General features: G+C 45.5%; 1 protein-coding gene across 1 annotated transcript in view; it reads left to right on the forward strand.

The window, feature by feature from the left end:
- The window catches only part of LOC126456095 (gastrin/cholecystokinin type B receptor-like), a 61,883-nt gene that overhangs the window by 18,129 nt on the left and 27,895 nt on the right, over positions 1 to 15,859 (forward strand). The window contains exon 2 of the mRNA XM_050091850.1: positions 6,220 to 6,337. Coding sequence (XP_049947807.1) covers positions 6,220 to 6,337 — 118 coding nt within the window. The remainder of the gene's footprint in view (positions 1 to 6,219; positions 6,338 to 15,859) is intronic.

Consider the following 15,859-nt stretch of genomic DNA (forward strand, 5'->3'; position numbering starts at 1 on the left):
ATGGATCAAGTCATCTGAAACGAATGTTAATCAAACACGCAACAAATTAACGGCATACACTTGGCACTGCATGAACAATCTTACGGAAACGCGTGGACACAATTCTCTACTATGACGCCCGCTTGCATATCGGTCAAGGGAACTAATGAAATCATTGGTACAGAACAGAAAAAGAAATCATGTTTCTCCATAAAATCCTTTCAGGATTACGAACGCTTACTCGAATCTGCGTCCTATTCAGCACTTACCAAACCAAAAATCGGCTTCATAGTTCAAAGGCAGCATCCGCGCCCCACGGTGTCTGATATCAGCGTCCAGAAGATGTCCGGTACAGTCAATCTCAACACAGAGTCAGAACATTTGCTCCTTTCCAAATCTGACACCAGGACGCCGAAAAACGCCGCTTCTCTATCCTCCTGAGTGCTCCACGAAAAAGCAACCGTCCTAAAAATGTTCGTCAGGCAAACACAGTGGGTACTAGTGGACGGTCAATGAAACGAAGGTAACTCGACTCTTCACGTCCCTCTCCTAAGAAAGTTTTTAGGAACATCAACCAGGAAGTTTCCACGGAAGAAGACAGAGAACGAGAGAGAGAGAGAGAGAGAGAGCTTATTATGTGGACGCCGTCTCCTAGCCTTGAGAAATAACTTTGGCAGGGCAAGGACTGCGTTCCTCGCTTCAAACTACTGTGTGTGACCAATCCATTATCTCCATAACGAAAGACAGTAACTTGCAAGTATGTGCGCTTTGTCACTTCCAGCCTACGTGCAAACAGTTCTCAGATTTGTAACCTATAAATTTTACGAACACACCAGAGGAAGGCGTTTCCTGCATAGGTGGTGGTGGTGGTTAGTGTTTAACGTCCCGTCGACAACGAGGTCATTAGAGACGGAGCGCAAGCTCGGGTTAGAAAAGGATTGGGAAGGAAATCGGCCGTGCCCTTTCAAATGAACCATCCCGGCATTTACCTGAAACGATTTAGGGAAATCACGGAAAACCTAAATCAGGATGGCTGGAGACGGGACTGAACCGTCGTCCTCCCGAACGCGAGTCCAGTGTGCTAACCACTGCGCCACCTCGCTCGGTCCTGAGCAGATACGCAACACCGTGACGCCTCAAGGTCAGCCTCTCTGAGCTTAAGTGGCGTCTGTCCTTTGAAGCCTCCATCTCGCCAAATTCCTTAAACGCAAGCTAAATGAGCTACCTCTTGTGAAGGGACACAAACGCAGCCAGCCAACGCAACTCGCGGCTGGATTATGGGTATCGCAGAGTAGCATTTTCTCATGCCATGTGGGGTAAAGTATATAAAATAAGGTTGTAGGGATGCCCGTCTCCCGCACCCTCTCACCCCTCCCCACACAAAGTCCGAGTCTCGCTACCAAATAGATTAAACTACCAAGGGAGAGCTCGTAATGATTAAAAAATAGCTCATACTTTCCCTCTGCCAAGAAGTACATGCAAATTGCAGCCGGAAGATGATTTGTGGGAGATGCTGGCTATTAATCTTATCCAGTTACCCTGAGGTAACAAAAGTCATGGGATAGGGATGTGCACATACACCAAGTCGGTAGCATCGCGTACACAAGATATACAAGGACAGTGAATTGGCGGAGACTCATTTGCACTCATGTGATTCGAGCGAAAAGACTTCCGACGTGATTATGGCCGCAAGACGGGAATTAATAGAATTTGATAAATTTCCTTTAATTTACGTCTATGGTCACAATCTTTTTTTGTTTAACAGATTACCGGTTTCGGTCTTTAATGACCATCATCAGATCTGTTTCATAAAAACAAAGTCCTAATGTACTGCAGCCATAGTGGCATTGTCAAATGTTTAATGCGGAATCAGCACCAGCATCGTCAAATACATATAAATAACATCACATGCACGAGTCATGTTGTCAGTAACACTGATGCTGGTGCTGATTCTGCATTTAACATTTGACGATGCCACTATGGCTGCAGTACATTAGGACTTTGTTTTTATGAAACAGATCTGATGATGGTCATTAAACAAAAAGATTTTGACCATAGACGTAAATTAAAGGAAATCTATTAAATACACGGGTCACTGTGTTTTTTCGCGACGATGTCGCAGCTTGTGTAACAGAATTTGAGCGCGGAATGGTAGTTGGAGCTAGACTCATGTACATTCCATTTCGGAAAACGTTACATATTTGACATTCTAAGATCCACGTCGTCAAGAGAGTGCCGAGAATGTCAAATCTGAAGCATTACCTATCGCCACTGACAACGCAGGGGTAGACGGCCTTCACTTAATGAACGAGAGCAGCGGCGTTTGCGTAGAGTTATCAGAGCTAACGGACAAGCAGCACTGAATGAAATAACCGCAAAAATCAATATGGAACGTACGACGAAAGTGTCTACTAGGACAGTGCGGCGAAATCTGGCGTTAATAGGCTATGACCCAGACGACCGACGCGAGTACTTTCGCTAACACCGTGACATCGCCTCCAGCGCTTCTCGTGGGCTCGTGGCCATATCGGTTGGATCCTGGACTACTGGAAAACCGTGGGCTGGTCAGATGAGTCCCAATATCAGTTGGTAAGAGGTGATGGTAGGTGTCGTATGTGGCGCGGATCCGTCGAAGCCATGGGCCCAACTTGTCAAAACGGTTGGTGGTGGCTGCATAAAGGTGTGAGCTGTGTTTACATGGAATGGATGGGATCCTCTGGTCTAACTGAACCGATTATTGACTGGAAACGGTTATGTTCGACTACTTGAGATCCATTTTCACACGTTGATGGGCCTTATATTCCCAAACAACCGTGGAATTTTTGTGGATGGCAATGCGCAATGTCACCGATTCACAGTTGTTCGCGATTGGTTTGAAGAACATTCTGGACAGTTTAAGTGAATGTTTCGGCCAGCCAGCTCGCCCATCACGAATCCCATCGAACATTTGTGAGATATACTAGAGAGGTGAGTTCGTGCACGATATCCTACACTTTCGCTGTAGAGGCAACACGGCTCAGTATTTCTGCAGTGGACTTCCAATGACTTGTTGAGTCCATGGCCACGTCGGGTTGGTGTATAAGGCGCTGCGAAAGGAAGCCCGACACGATGTTAGGAGGTATCCCATGACTTCTGTCACCTCAGTATATTTCTGTTACTTCTTTTTATCAGAGTGACGGAAATTGGTCTCACATGAAACTGGTCTGCTAGACCACTGGCGGAAGCCATTCACTCTTAATGAGTAGGTTATAAAAGCACTATAAATTTTTAAACCTGATCAGTACTTACAGGGTTATTACAAAAGATTGAAGCAACTTCACAGCTCTACAATAACTTTATTATTTGAGACATTTTCACAATGCTTTGCACACACATACAAAAACTAAAAAAGTTTTTTAGGCATTCACAAATGTTCGATATGTGCCCCTTTAGTGATTCGGCAGACATCAAGCCGGTAATCAAGTTCCTCCCACACTCGGCGCAGCATGTCCCCATCAATGAGTTCGAAAGCATCGTTGGTGCGTGCTCGCAGTTCTGGCACGTTTCTTGGTAGAGGAGGTTTAAACACTGAATCTTTCAAATAACCCCACAGAAAGAAATCGCATGGGGTTAAGTCGGGAGAGTGCGGAGGCCATAACATGAATTGCTGATCATGATCTCCACCACGACCGATCCATCGGTTTTCCAATCTCCTGTTTAATAAATGCCGAACATCATGATGGAAGTGCGGTGGAGCACCATCCTGTTGAAAGATGAAGTCGGCGCTGTCGGTCTCCAGTTGTGGCATGAGCCAATTTTCCAACATGTACAGATACACGTGTCCTGTAACGTTTTTTTCGCAGAAGAAAAAGGGGCGTAAACTTTAAACCGTGAGATTGCACAAAACACGTTAACTATTGGTGAATTGCGAATTTGCTGCACGAATGCGTGAGGATTCTCTACCGCTCAGATTCGCACATTGTGTCTGTTCACTTCACCATTAAGAAAAAATGTTGCTTCATCACTGAAAACAAGTTTCGCACTGAACGCATCCTCTTCCACGAGCTGTTGCAACCGCGCCGAAAATTCAAAGCGTTTGACTTTGTCATCGGGTGTCAGGGCTTGTAGCAATTGTAAACGGTAAGCCTTCTGCTTTAGCCTTTTCCGTAAGATTTTCCAAACCGTCGGCTGTGGTACGTTTAGCTCCCTGCTTGGTTTATTCGTCGACTTCCGCGGTCTACGCGTGAAACTTGCCCGCACGCGTTCAACCGTTTCTTCGCTCACTGCAGGCCGACCCGTTGATTTCCCCTTACAGAGCCATCCAGAAGGTTTAAACTGCGCATACCATCGCCGAATGGAGTTATCAGTTGGTGGATCTTTGTTGAACTTCGTCCTGAAGTGTCGTTGCACTGTTATGACTGACTGATGTGAGTGCATTTCAAGCACGACATACGCTTTCTCGGCTCCTGTCGCCATTTTGTCTCACTGCGCTCTCGAGCGCTCTGGCGGCAGAAACCTGAAGTGCTGCTTCAGCCGAACAAAACTTTATGAGTTTTTCTACGTATCTGTAGTGTGCCGTGACCATATGTCAATGAATGGAGCTACAGTGAATTTATGAAATCGCTTCAATCATTTGCAATAGCCCTGTATATGAAATGCTGAAAATCAAATTTCTGTTGCCCCGCTAAACCGATAATACGCAGTCTGCAACTGGGATCGTGCACCGTGAACCATTAACTGGTTAGCCGTTTAGTAATGCAGATGTGGAGAGGTATTCTGGCCAGTTAAATTGCCAATGGATGAGGCAGCGGAGAATATGTCAGAAACAAACAGAAACTGGGAAAGTTAATCGACAATGCATTTACTATTAAGTAAAATGCGTCATTTGAGTTACTAATTTATGTTCTTAGTTAGCATCTACATAATTGTTTTCTTGGTTTCTGCTTTAATATTATTTTACTCTCCTTTTTAAGAAAAAAACTCTCTCTCTCTTTCTGTCACTCTTTCTCTCCTCTCTCTCCCTATATGTCAGGTACCTAATTCAATTCTCATGACAGCGCAGTGGTTGCAAATCTCTAGACAGACTTTGTTTGCATATTATGACAGATTAGAAAATTGAGTGCTAACGTCTATTGCGTTTGTTCCAGTAATTTCCTGTTATTTGTTTTCTCACAGCTGAGTACCTGCATCTAGAAAATTCCCGCGTATACATCTCACAGATGCAAATTCTGTGAAAAGAACGATATGTCCAACATTACTGTGCAGAATGTATCTTGTACGTAGTATTAAAAGTGGAACCAGACTAATTATGAGAAGCATCTATCATATGATTGCCAAATTGAGTGCCTTTTTTCCAGTCGCTACATCCAATGGTAGAGTTGTTAGTAACATCTTGATCAGAATCCTGTAACTTATTTGAAACAACCAATTCTTGTACTGCTTTGGTATCTTTTTCTTTTTTCCATATCCATCCCTACTCTCACTGGAGGCCCCAACAAAAACCAAACGTATATGAGAATCATAACGTTACGTCATGCACGTCATGAGTGTTTTATGGTTATATTATTAAATGCTTCTTTATTTGTAATTGAAAGGCTGAAAAGCAGCACCATAGCGTTTAATTTATGTGAAAATGATGATTATCAATTACTAACATTGTTTTCTGCTGTTTAATTATAACTGTAATGCGCAGTGCCCCGTAAACAGAATTACTGCCACACCAGACACGTCGTCCGGCCGTAAATACTTACAAGTAACTGATGCCCTTGCAAATCAGGGACGGGCAGCAAGTTACTAGTGAAAGGAATATAGAAAGAAAAGATACCAAATTAGTATTAAGAATTGGCTGTGAAAGCGTTGGAGAGGAGGTTGTACTGAATGTGGAGTGTACGTGAACCAAGGGACTGATAGTGGTGAAGTCAGTCACTAGGATCTGACTTACGCAGAAAGCGAATGGATTAGAGCCTTTCATTGAGCTACGACAGCTACAGTAGTTGCAACTGGTAGGATGGATAGGTCTAAGGGAAATGGGGTTGATTACAACTGCGATGGGAACGGTTGTGAATTGATTGCGTATGAGGGGTAATATGTATGCTGACTGAGGTTGTTCCAGCAGATCAGGCTTTTCAAGGACGGAACATACAATGAAGTGCTGGAAATCAGGTTGAAGAGTTTTGTTAACATTTCGAGCTAGTCAGAACACGAATGGATACGGAATGATAGGCCAAGTAGTGATGTATTAATAGATTCGTTGTGTTCCAGGAAGTACCGGCTGATGTTACGCTGCTGTCTCGGCTCGCTGGCTGCAAGCGACCTCCTGTTATCAGTTTTCGCTGTCATAAGCAACACTTCCAACCTCAGTCATCCCATACTTAGATGGGTAAGTCCATTTTTAAGAGAACTCTGTTATTATGAAGCGACGTGTGATGCTTTCTAGCAAAGAATTCATTGCACGGTACTTAACACCTCTGAAAAGGAAAACATATGTGCTTGACCGAGATACAATTTCCGACATCTATCTATCGCCTTGATTTCCTATTTAGAAATCCGCTCACGTCTCACAGACAATTCAAAAAAATAGTTCCATGATCTCATATCTGAGGATTTTTTTTTACACGTGGCTGTGTAAAGTCATTGATGTTTAAAATCCCATTAGGAACTGGGTGGGTGAGGGGCGGGGCAGTTGTATGTCTCTCTCTGGACAACAGATAATTAGCAAAGTCTTATGTCTGTTGTAAAGCAGATCGTCAATCTGAACTGTTGCTACGAGGCTAACTTGGTGCTATAAGGTTTTGTGCTTCTCTCTGATATTTGTAAAATTTATTGCGTCTAAGTTTCTGAAATTAGTTTCTGCCTGAGGAACGTCGGGTTTAATCTGAATTAGAGAGGCTTACTGCAGTACATTTGTTCCGTTTTTGAAAGTAGGGTTATCCACTGCTGGCTTGCTGGGCCTATCGTAGCTTCATCACGTCACCTTTAGCCGTCACTTTTCAGAGTTCCCGTAGGGCCTTCAAAGCTACCGTAGCGGTCTCAGGGCACACTCAGTCCCCGCTCCGCCCCTATGGACAATAGGACAGTCTCCTGCTTCATGCCGTTGCCCGCCTCCCGTGAGTGGACGAAACGTTGGACTTTTGGCAGATAGGAGAACTTCTAAAGATTGGAATAACGGAGCAGTTATACCGATATTCAAGAAAAGTAATATAAAATAGTGCCAAAGCTATCGGGAATCACACTAATGAGTCATTTTATCTTTGAGAAAGCTTTGGAAACTCGATTTTGGACCAAAACAGGAGAAAGGATGAGAGAAAACCAACATGGCTTCAGAGCAGGAAGGTCTGCAGTAGGTCTAATTTTCACCGAAAGACATTTACAGAAGTATCAGTATTAAAATGGAACAGCTCTGCTAATCACCTTCCTGTACTCTGAAAAAGGACATGATTACGTAGAATCAAGGTATGGAAGTCTCTGGAGAACAGAGGAGTAAACATCTGTACGAAGGATAAGACAATGCACAATTTGAGTGTCAGCTGTGTTAAACTGGGAGAAGAGAGATAAAATTGCCTGAAACAGAAGAACGGCTTGAGACAGTGGAAGTCCACATTCACCATTGGTCCTCATTGTGGTGATGGATGAGATAAGGAACGTAGAGGCCCAAGTAATTGGCGAAGGAAATAGGAAACAATAGTGTTTACAAATGATTTGACGATTTGGGGAAACACAGAAGAGGAAGAGGAGGAACGAATAACACAAGGATACGGGAATTATTGTACACTCCTGGAAATGGAAAAAAGAACACATTGACACCGGTGTGTCAGACCCACCATACATGCTCCGGACACTGCGAGAGGGCTGTACAAGCAATGATCACACGCACGGCACAGCGGACACATCAGGAACCGCGGTGTTGGCCGTCGAATGGCGCTAGCTGCGCAGCATTTGTGCACCGCCGCCGTCAGTGTCAGCCAGTTTGCCGTGGCATACGGAGCTCCATCGCAGTCTTTAACACTGGTAGCATGCCGCGACAGCGTGGACGTGAACCGTATGTGCAGTTGACGGACTCTGAGCGAGGGCGTATAGTGGGCATGCGGGAGGCCGGGTGGACGTACCGCCGAATTGCTCAACACGTGGGGCGTGAGGTCTCCACAGTACATCGATGTTGTCGCCAGTGGTCAGCGGAAGGTGCACGTGCCCGTCGACCTGGGACCGGACCGCAGCGACGCACGGCTGCACGCCAAGACCGTAGGATCCTACGCAGTGCCGTAGGGGACCGCACCGCCACTTCCCAGCAAATTAGGGACACTGTTGCTCCTGGGGTATCGGCGAGGACCATTCGCAACCGTCTCCATGAAGCTGGGCTACGGTCCCGCACACCGTTAGGCCGTCTTCCGCTCACGCCCCAACATCGTGCAGCCCGCCTCCAGTGGTGTCGCGACAGGCGTGAATGGAGGGACGAATGGAGACGTGTCGTCTTCAGCGATGAGAGTCGCTTCTGCCTTGGAGCCAATGATGGTCGTATGCGTGTTTGTCGCCGTGCAGGTGAGCGCCACAATCAGGACTGCATACGACCGAGGCACACAGGGCCAACACCCGGCATCATGGTGTGGGGAGCGATCTCCTACACTGGCCGTACACCACTGGTGATCGTCGAGGGGACACTGAATAGTGCACGGTACATCCAAACCGTCATCGAACCCATCGTTGTACCATTCCTAGACCGGCAAGGGAACTTGCTGTTCCAACAGGACAATGCACGTCCGCATGTATCCCGTGCCACCCAACGTGCTCTAGAAGGTGTAAGTCAACTACCCTGGCCAGCAAGATCTCCGGATCTGTCCCCCATTGAGCATGTTTGGGACTGGATGAAGCGTCGTCTTACGCGGTCTGCACGTCCAGCACGAACGCTGGTCCAACTGAGGCGCCAGGTGGAAATGGCATGGCAAGCCGTTCCACAGGACTACATCCAGCATCTCTACGATCGTCTCCATGGGAGAATAGCAGCCTGCATTGCTGCGAAAGGTGGATATACACTGTACTAGTGCCGACATTGTGCATGCTCTGTTGCCTGTGTCTATGTGCCTGTGGTTCTGTCAGTGTGATCATGTGATGTATCTGACCCCAGGAATGCGTCAATAAAGTTTCCCCTTCCTGGGACAACGAATTCACGGTGTTCTTATTTCAATTTCCAGGAGTGTATTTCTGTAAGTAAATGTAACATGATGATTACAATCAAGAATAAGAGAGAGTCACATCTAGAATAATAATTGGTGGGGAACAACTGACGAAGGAGGAGAGTTTCTAATATCTGGGGAGATTAATATATGACAATGGAAGATGCTACAGAGAAATAAGTAGCCGGAGGAAGCTAGCAGAAAGATTACAAGAGAATGTTAGAGGTGTGATATGGAACAATGACGTCCCTCAAAACAGCAGAACAATTATACATCGAGTGTACTACATTGACGGAGAAAATCGCATCACCAAGGGCGAGTTTTGAGACATAAACAAAAGTTGGTGGGCGTGTTCCTACATCTGAAAGATGACGTCTTTCAGATTTGGGGCCAGTTGCCTAAGAGTGGAGAAAGTAGCGCCGTTATGAGGATGCAAATCAGGTTTGATTTAAATACACGCAATAACAGTCGTGAGATTCAGTTATCTTTTAGATTTTACATGATGGGTTGATATCAGTTAAGAATTCCGTTATGTTGACAATGATGCCATTGTCAACACTTTACTGAATTTGAACGATATCGTGTAATAGGGCTACGAGAAGATGGAAGTCCCTTATGCGATAATGCAGCAAGACTTGGCAAGAATGTAGCCACTTTACATGAATGCTGGCAGCAGTGCTCATGAGAACGTGCGGTCGCAAGAAGATCGAGCTTGGGACGACCATGTGGCACTACCACTGTGTTCGGCGTATGGCTCTGAGCAACGCAATGCGACTGCACAACAATTTGAATAGCAGCTGGCAACACAGTGAAACGACGAACGGTTACAAACCGGTTGCTTCAAGGACAGCTCCGAGCCAGACGCCCAGTACCGTGCATTCTCCTGACCCCTGACCACCACCATTGGCGACTCAAGTGGTGTCAAGCGAGAGCTCATTGAAGGGCAGGGTGGAGGTCTGATGTGCTTTCCGATGCAAACTGGTTCTGAGCCGGTGGCAGTGATGCCGTGTGTTGTTTAGGAGAACGGCAGTTGTGGGTCTGGAATCAACCTGTGTGCGTGCTAGACACACTAGACTTACACCTGGAGTTACGGTCTGGGGTGCGATTTCGTCTAACAGCAGGAAAACACTTTCATGGCTATACCACGCACCCTGACCGCAAATTTGTACGTCAATCTGGTGATTCGATCTGTTGTGCTGCAATTCATGAGGAGCATTCCATGAAGTATTTTCCAACAGGATAACGCTCGCTCACATACCGCTGTTGTAACCCAACATGCTGTCCAGAGTGTCTACATATTCCGCTAGCTGCGACATAGTCACTTATATGAACAGTGATTCAATACTGTCAAACGTTTTTTTATTCCAGTCTTTGATCACAATATCAATTCTTTTGACGATGACCGGTTTCAGTCAGTGATGACCATCCTCAGATCTTTTTTAAACCATGTCTTAAAGTGATAAGGCCGTAATGGCATCGTCAAAAATATAAATATACTCTGCACAGCACCGTCACGTCGATCTAAAATAAGGTGTAGAATAGGCCACATCGTCCACACAGTCAATTTTGCAAAATTGACTGTGTGGACGATGTAGCCTATCCTACACCTTATTTTAGATAGAATAGGCCACATCGTCCACACAGTCAATTTTGCAAAATTGAATGTGTGGACGATGTAGCCTATCCTACACCTTATTTTAGATGCGGCTTAATTTTGGTTTTTATTTTAGTTCAAAGCACGAAGATGATAGATACTTTACGGAAAGAGGTCACACGTTGCTGTTAATCATTTTCTATTTCCAGTGGTCTAAGACTATTGTCATATTATGAATCACCACACACACACACACACACAAAATATTGACGTACAATATTAGAAAAAATTATAATGTCAGTCTTTCTTGGATTTAAGTACCAAACACGTCTACCCCCCGATTATTTTCAACTGTTACTCGATGAAGGTAATTTGCCAAGCATTAATTTTCCTTTCAAACAACAACATTACTGAAAATCTACATATTCCTCATATGGATTTATATCCATCAGACAGGGAGCACAACAGTGGCGATCAACAATGTCGCTCGAGTATGAGGACATGCATGCACTTGTATTACTGTTCACGTACAACTATGTACAAAAGTCTTTTATTTTATTTTTGTAAAAATCTTCTAATCGCTGTGAACTTGAAAGTTTCGCAGATTCTCAGACCGGTTGTTACTGTAGCCTGGAACGAAAATTTTGTGCGCATAGTGCTGCTAAGTATTTAAAAAAGAAAGACCTGATTGGCGGGAAAATGCAGTGTGTGATTTTAGATGACTGACTTCGATTGCTAATTATCTCTGGTACGAAGGCAATTGAGTCATTCTGGTTAAGTACGGTGACCTACTGTCATCACATGTCTTGAATGATAAAACATAGCACATTTTTATAAGTTCATGTATAATGAACATCGTCTACGAAATCTCTAAACTTTGCAAGAAAGATGTTAATTCTTTTAATAAATCAAAATCCGGCTGCTGCCAATACTACCAACATCGCATTCCAGTCCTTCAACAGCTCCTGGTAGAGACACCAGCCGACTTTTCTGTGCACAGTGAGTTGCTGCTAACGTGGTTTTTTGCGCAAGCCACCGTGTTCCTTGCATCACCGCCATGGACCGCTAATTTAGCGTCATAAGTGGCATCAGCAGAGGTGCTCCTGGCATCTATACAACCTTAGATATTTTTCTCATCCCGTTGTCCTCTTCCACGTTATGTCGAGAACAAAGTCATTCACTGCTGGCATCTATACAACCTTAGATTTTTTTCTAATCCCGTTGTTCTTTTCCATGGTATGTCGAGAACAGACTCACTCGCTGATGGCTGTTTCGCCACGGCAGCAAAGTCGCCCCAGTTGGCTGCTGCCAGACCTATCAACATCACATTCCGAGGCTCAACGCTTCTTGACTAGGGACACTGGGACTTTGCTATACAGAATGAGTTGCAGCTAAAGCTATTTTATCTCCACACCAGCGTTTTCCTCGTACCACTGCCACTTCAAATGGTACAAATGGCTCTGAGCACTATGGGACTTAACACCTGAGGTCATCAGTCCCCTAGAACTTAGAACTACTTAACCTAAGGACATCACACACATCCATGCCCGAGGCAGGATTCGTACCTGCGACCGTAGCGGTTGCGCGGTTCCAGACTGAAGCGCCTAGAACCGCTCGGCCACAACGGCCGGTGCCACTGCCACTGTCTGCTAATTTGGCATCAGAAGTGACATTAGCAGAGGTGCTGCTACGCTCATCAGCAATGCAAGTGAGACACAGCACGTGCCGTTTATAATCATTCATGGGCTCCTGGTATCTATTCTACCATGCATTTCTCCTCGTCTTAGTGTCATGTTCCTCGTTATGTCGAGTATAGACTCACTCCGTGCAAGCTGCTTCCCTAAGGCAGGCTCAGTCGATACCGCTTACTCAGCAAGGTCTTATCATCTGGCTGCTGCCAGCACTACCAAGAGGGCTCGCACAGAAAAATCTAAGTGCTCGTTTTTCCCGCGTGCCTTTAGAGAGTGGAACGGTAGAGAGAAAGCTTGAAGGTGGTTCATTGAACCCTCTGCCAGGCACTTTATTGTAAATAGCGGAGTAATCACGTAGATGTAGGTGTAGATCACATTCCGATGCCCCAACATTTCCTGACTAGGGGCATAGGCGGACTTTGTCATACGGAATGAGTTGTCGCTAAAGCAGTGTTGTCTTCACGCCAGCATTTTCCTTACATCACCGCCATGGACCGCTAATTTGGAATCACAATTGGCATTAGCGAAGGTGTTACTGTCATCAGCAATGCAACAGAGAGGCAGCATGTAGGAGTTTTGGATAAAGTGGTTTTGCTTTCACGCCATCATTTTGCTAGCGTCACCGCCGTGGACCACTGATTTGCATGTGTATTTTATAGACACACGCGGGCTGCTGATATCCGTTTGTCCTTTTTTCTGGTCCCGTTGTCCTGCTGCTTGTTATATCGAGTATAGACTCAATCAGTGCTCGTTTTTTCACCGCGGCATGCTGTGCTGCCACTGCCTATTCAGCACGGTCGCCCCAGCCGGCTGCTGCCAACACTGCCAACAATCACATTCTGGTGCCTCAACAGTTCCTGATTAGGGACGCTGGCTGACTTTGCTGTACAGAATGGGTTGTTGCTAAGCGGTTTTATCTTCACAGCAGCATTTTTCTTGCGTCACTGCCATTGACCGCTAATTTGGCATGAGAACTGGCATTAGCAGGGGTGTTACTGTCATCAGAAATGTTACTGAGAGGCAGCGTGTGCATTTTATAACCTCTCGTAGGGTCGTGGCTTATATTCTTCCTTGAATTTTTCCTGTTCCCTGTTATGTCGATTATATACCTAGTTTTGGTCGCTATCGTTGTTTATGATACAACACACAAATGTAATCCACAGCTACTCGTTTCTGGAGTGTTTCCAATATCTGGCTGTTTGTGTCCTAGCTTTAATGTATACTCAGTTAAAACTGCAAGCAAGTCATAAAATAAAACAAATAAAGCTCTTAAGACTTAATGTCCCCGTCCTACTTTAAAAGCGACAACATCTAATTCTCTGTTTCGCTTCTCCATACACTCCCCATTCACCAGAGAGCTCCTTTCCTGTTGTTGTAACTCCGGTCACATCTGCTAATCTCACACCAGCTGCCCTCTCGTGCACTAGCTTGTTCTGTAGAGAAGTTTACGGCTTATTGGCTGGAAAGAGGCCAAGGGAATAATCAATAATACCGGCTGTATGTACACAAGGTAACTTGCAAGGTCGTGGGACCCCGAGCACTGAGCAACACCGTGTGGTGTGTTGGGTATGATAGAGGAAGGGACATTTTGCAAAGCAATTCAGGTAGAAAACATGGTTGAGGCGAGAAAGGCCGTGGTTGCCGGGGAAGTATAAGTCAATGCAGATAGTAGGCTATTTTAGGTATAGTTTGTTCAAATGCGCATGAATTCCTAAGGGACCAAACTGCTGAGGTCATCGGTCACTAGACGTACACACTACTTAAACTAACTTACGCTAAGAACAACACACACGCCCATACCGAGGCAGGAATCGAACCTTCGGCGTGAGAGGTAGGTATAGTTTGTTGTGAGTAGTGTTGATAAGTAAATTAGGAATTTTGGAGTTCTCCAAGAATCTACACTAGTAGATTATGCGTTTGACATCCAGATTGCGTCATTTGTGAGCAAGGATTTCCTCTTCTTTTTCCGTTTCTGTGTTACACGCCTACTGCTTATTCTATTTTTTAGTAAGAGAGATGTAAACCGTGGTACAGCGCTAACAAATTGGAACGTAGGTAAGTACCGCAAAGGCGTCATTGGTTTAGGGGTTTCTGTCTTTACAGGACGCGAACTGGCTCAACGCAGCGTAGCAAGGTGTCGGGATTCCACGGTGGGCATGATAACAGGAAATTCACCTAGAATACTGAAGTCTTAGAAGGAGTTGCATTCAACCAAGAGGGTTGCGTAATAGCATAGAGGACACATTTAGCTGTAGTTAAAGAGTGCGATTGTAATATAAGTTAAAAAACTTCTAGATAATATGTCTATTTGCAGGGAATGTATAAGGTTGTAATGGGTTCAGTGGAACGTTAACGTTTTAATTTAGTCTGATAAGATGTTGATACATTTGTGAAGTGTGATAGACAGGATACCTTGTTTAGAGAAGACAGATACAAAGTTGTTAAGAGTAAGTACAAGAGTGAATGAAGGCAGCTGGTGAGTAGCAGTGAATACATAGTTTCGTAATGTGGCAGGATGCCTACTGGATCCACACACTCCTGTCCGTGCGAGGTGGTTGGCACTGCTGCCAGATGGAAGGGGCAAACCTAAGGACATTACACCTGTGAGCAGTGCCTATTAATAAGAAGAACGGAAAAAAATTGTATATAATGAGTACGGGAAAATTAAAAGCAAATACAATAGATTCATGCCATTATAGCAAGTTCCACGGTTCAGGAGCAGACTGGAATTCGGAGGATCTAATTACTCCCAAGAGGGGAGAAACTGTAGCGGCTTCAGCTCGAGTGGGCCACAGTTGGCTATCAGTTACGAATTCCGGTGGTAGGCACTGTAATATTACATTCAGCATTCTGGAAGCTGCCTTACAACAGGACGGCTTGCCCCACTTAGAACGCATGGGGCAGTGCTTTTCAGGTGGACGTGGCAATAAGTGAGGCTTTTTGTCACAACAGCGCCACCTGAACGCATATATCTGGGTCTATGGCTTGCACTGGGGACTTGTCTGTTGTCACCATACGTTTGACCTGGCCTGTCCTGGCATCAGACAGGACTTCTGATGTGACTACTTCTGGTGCGAGCTTCTCACGTGATTACCACCAGTGGCACGCTGTGCTTCAGGCTTACACTTCATCTCAGCGCTGATGCAGTGTGCACCCAAGCCGGCTGCTTCCAACGTCCACATCGGCTACGAGGTACAGTCAAGGACCTGCTAGCGTCAGCAAGCCTGATGCACTTGGGCTTCATGCTGGCTGCACTCGAGTGGAGCCATTCTGCACACTCCAGTGCCTAACAGTCCGTCGCCTCCGCAGAGCCTGGGTTCGTCCGATATCACACCGAGTCCGATTTACAACCTTCCGGCCTGCCGACAGCACTCGCTACTGGCTGCTTCTCCCCAGGGGACTGTGCTGACACCGCCTCCTCAGCAAGGCTATCCCAGCCAACACTGCAG

This window comes from Schistocerca serialis, chromosome 2 (assembly GCF_023864345.2).
Source record: "Schistocerca serialis cubense isolate TAMUIC-IGC-003099 chromosome 2, iqSchSeri2.2, whole genome shotgun sequence".
NCBI lineage: Eukaryota > Metazoa > Arthropoda > Insecta > Orthoptera > Acrididae > Schistocerca > Schistocerca serialis.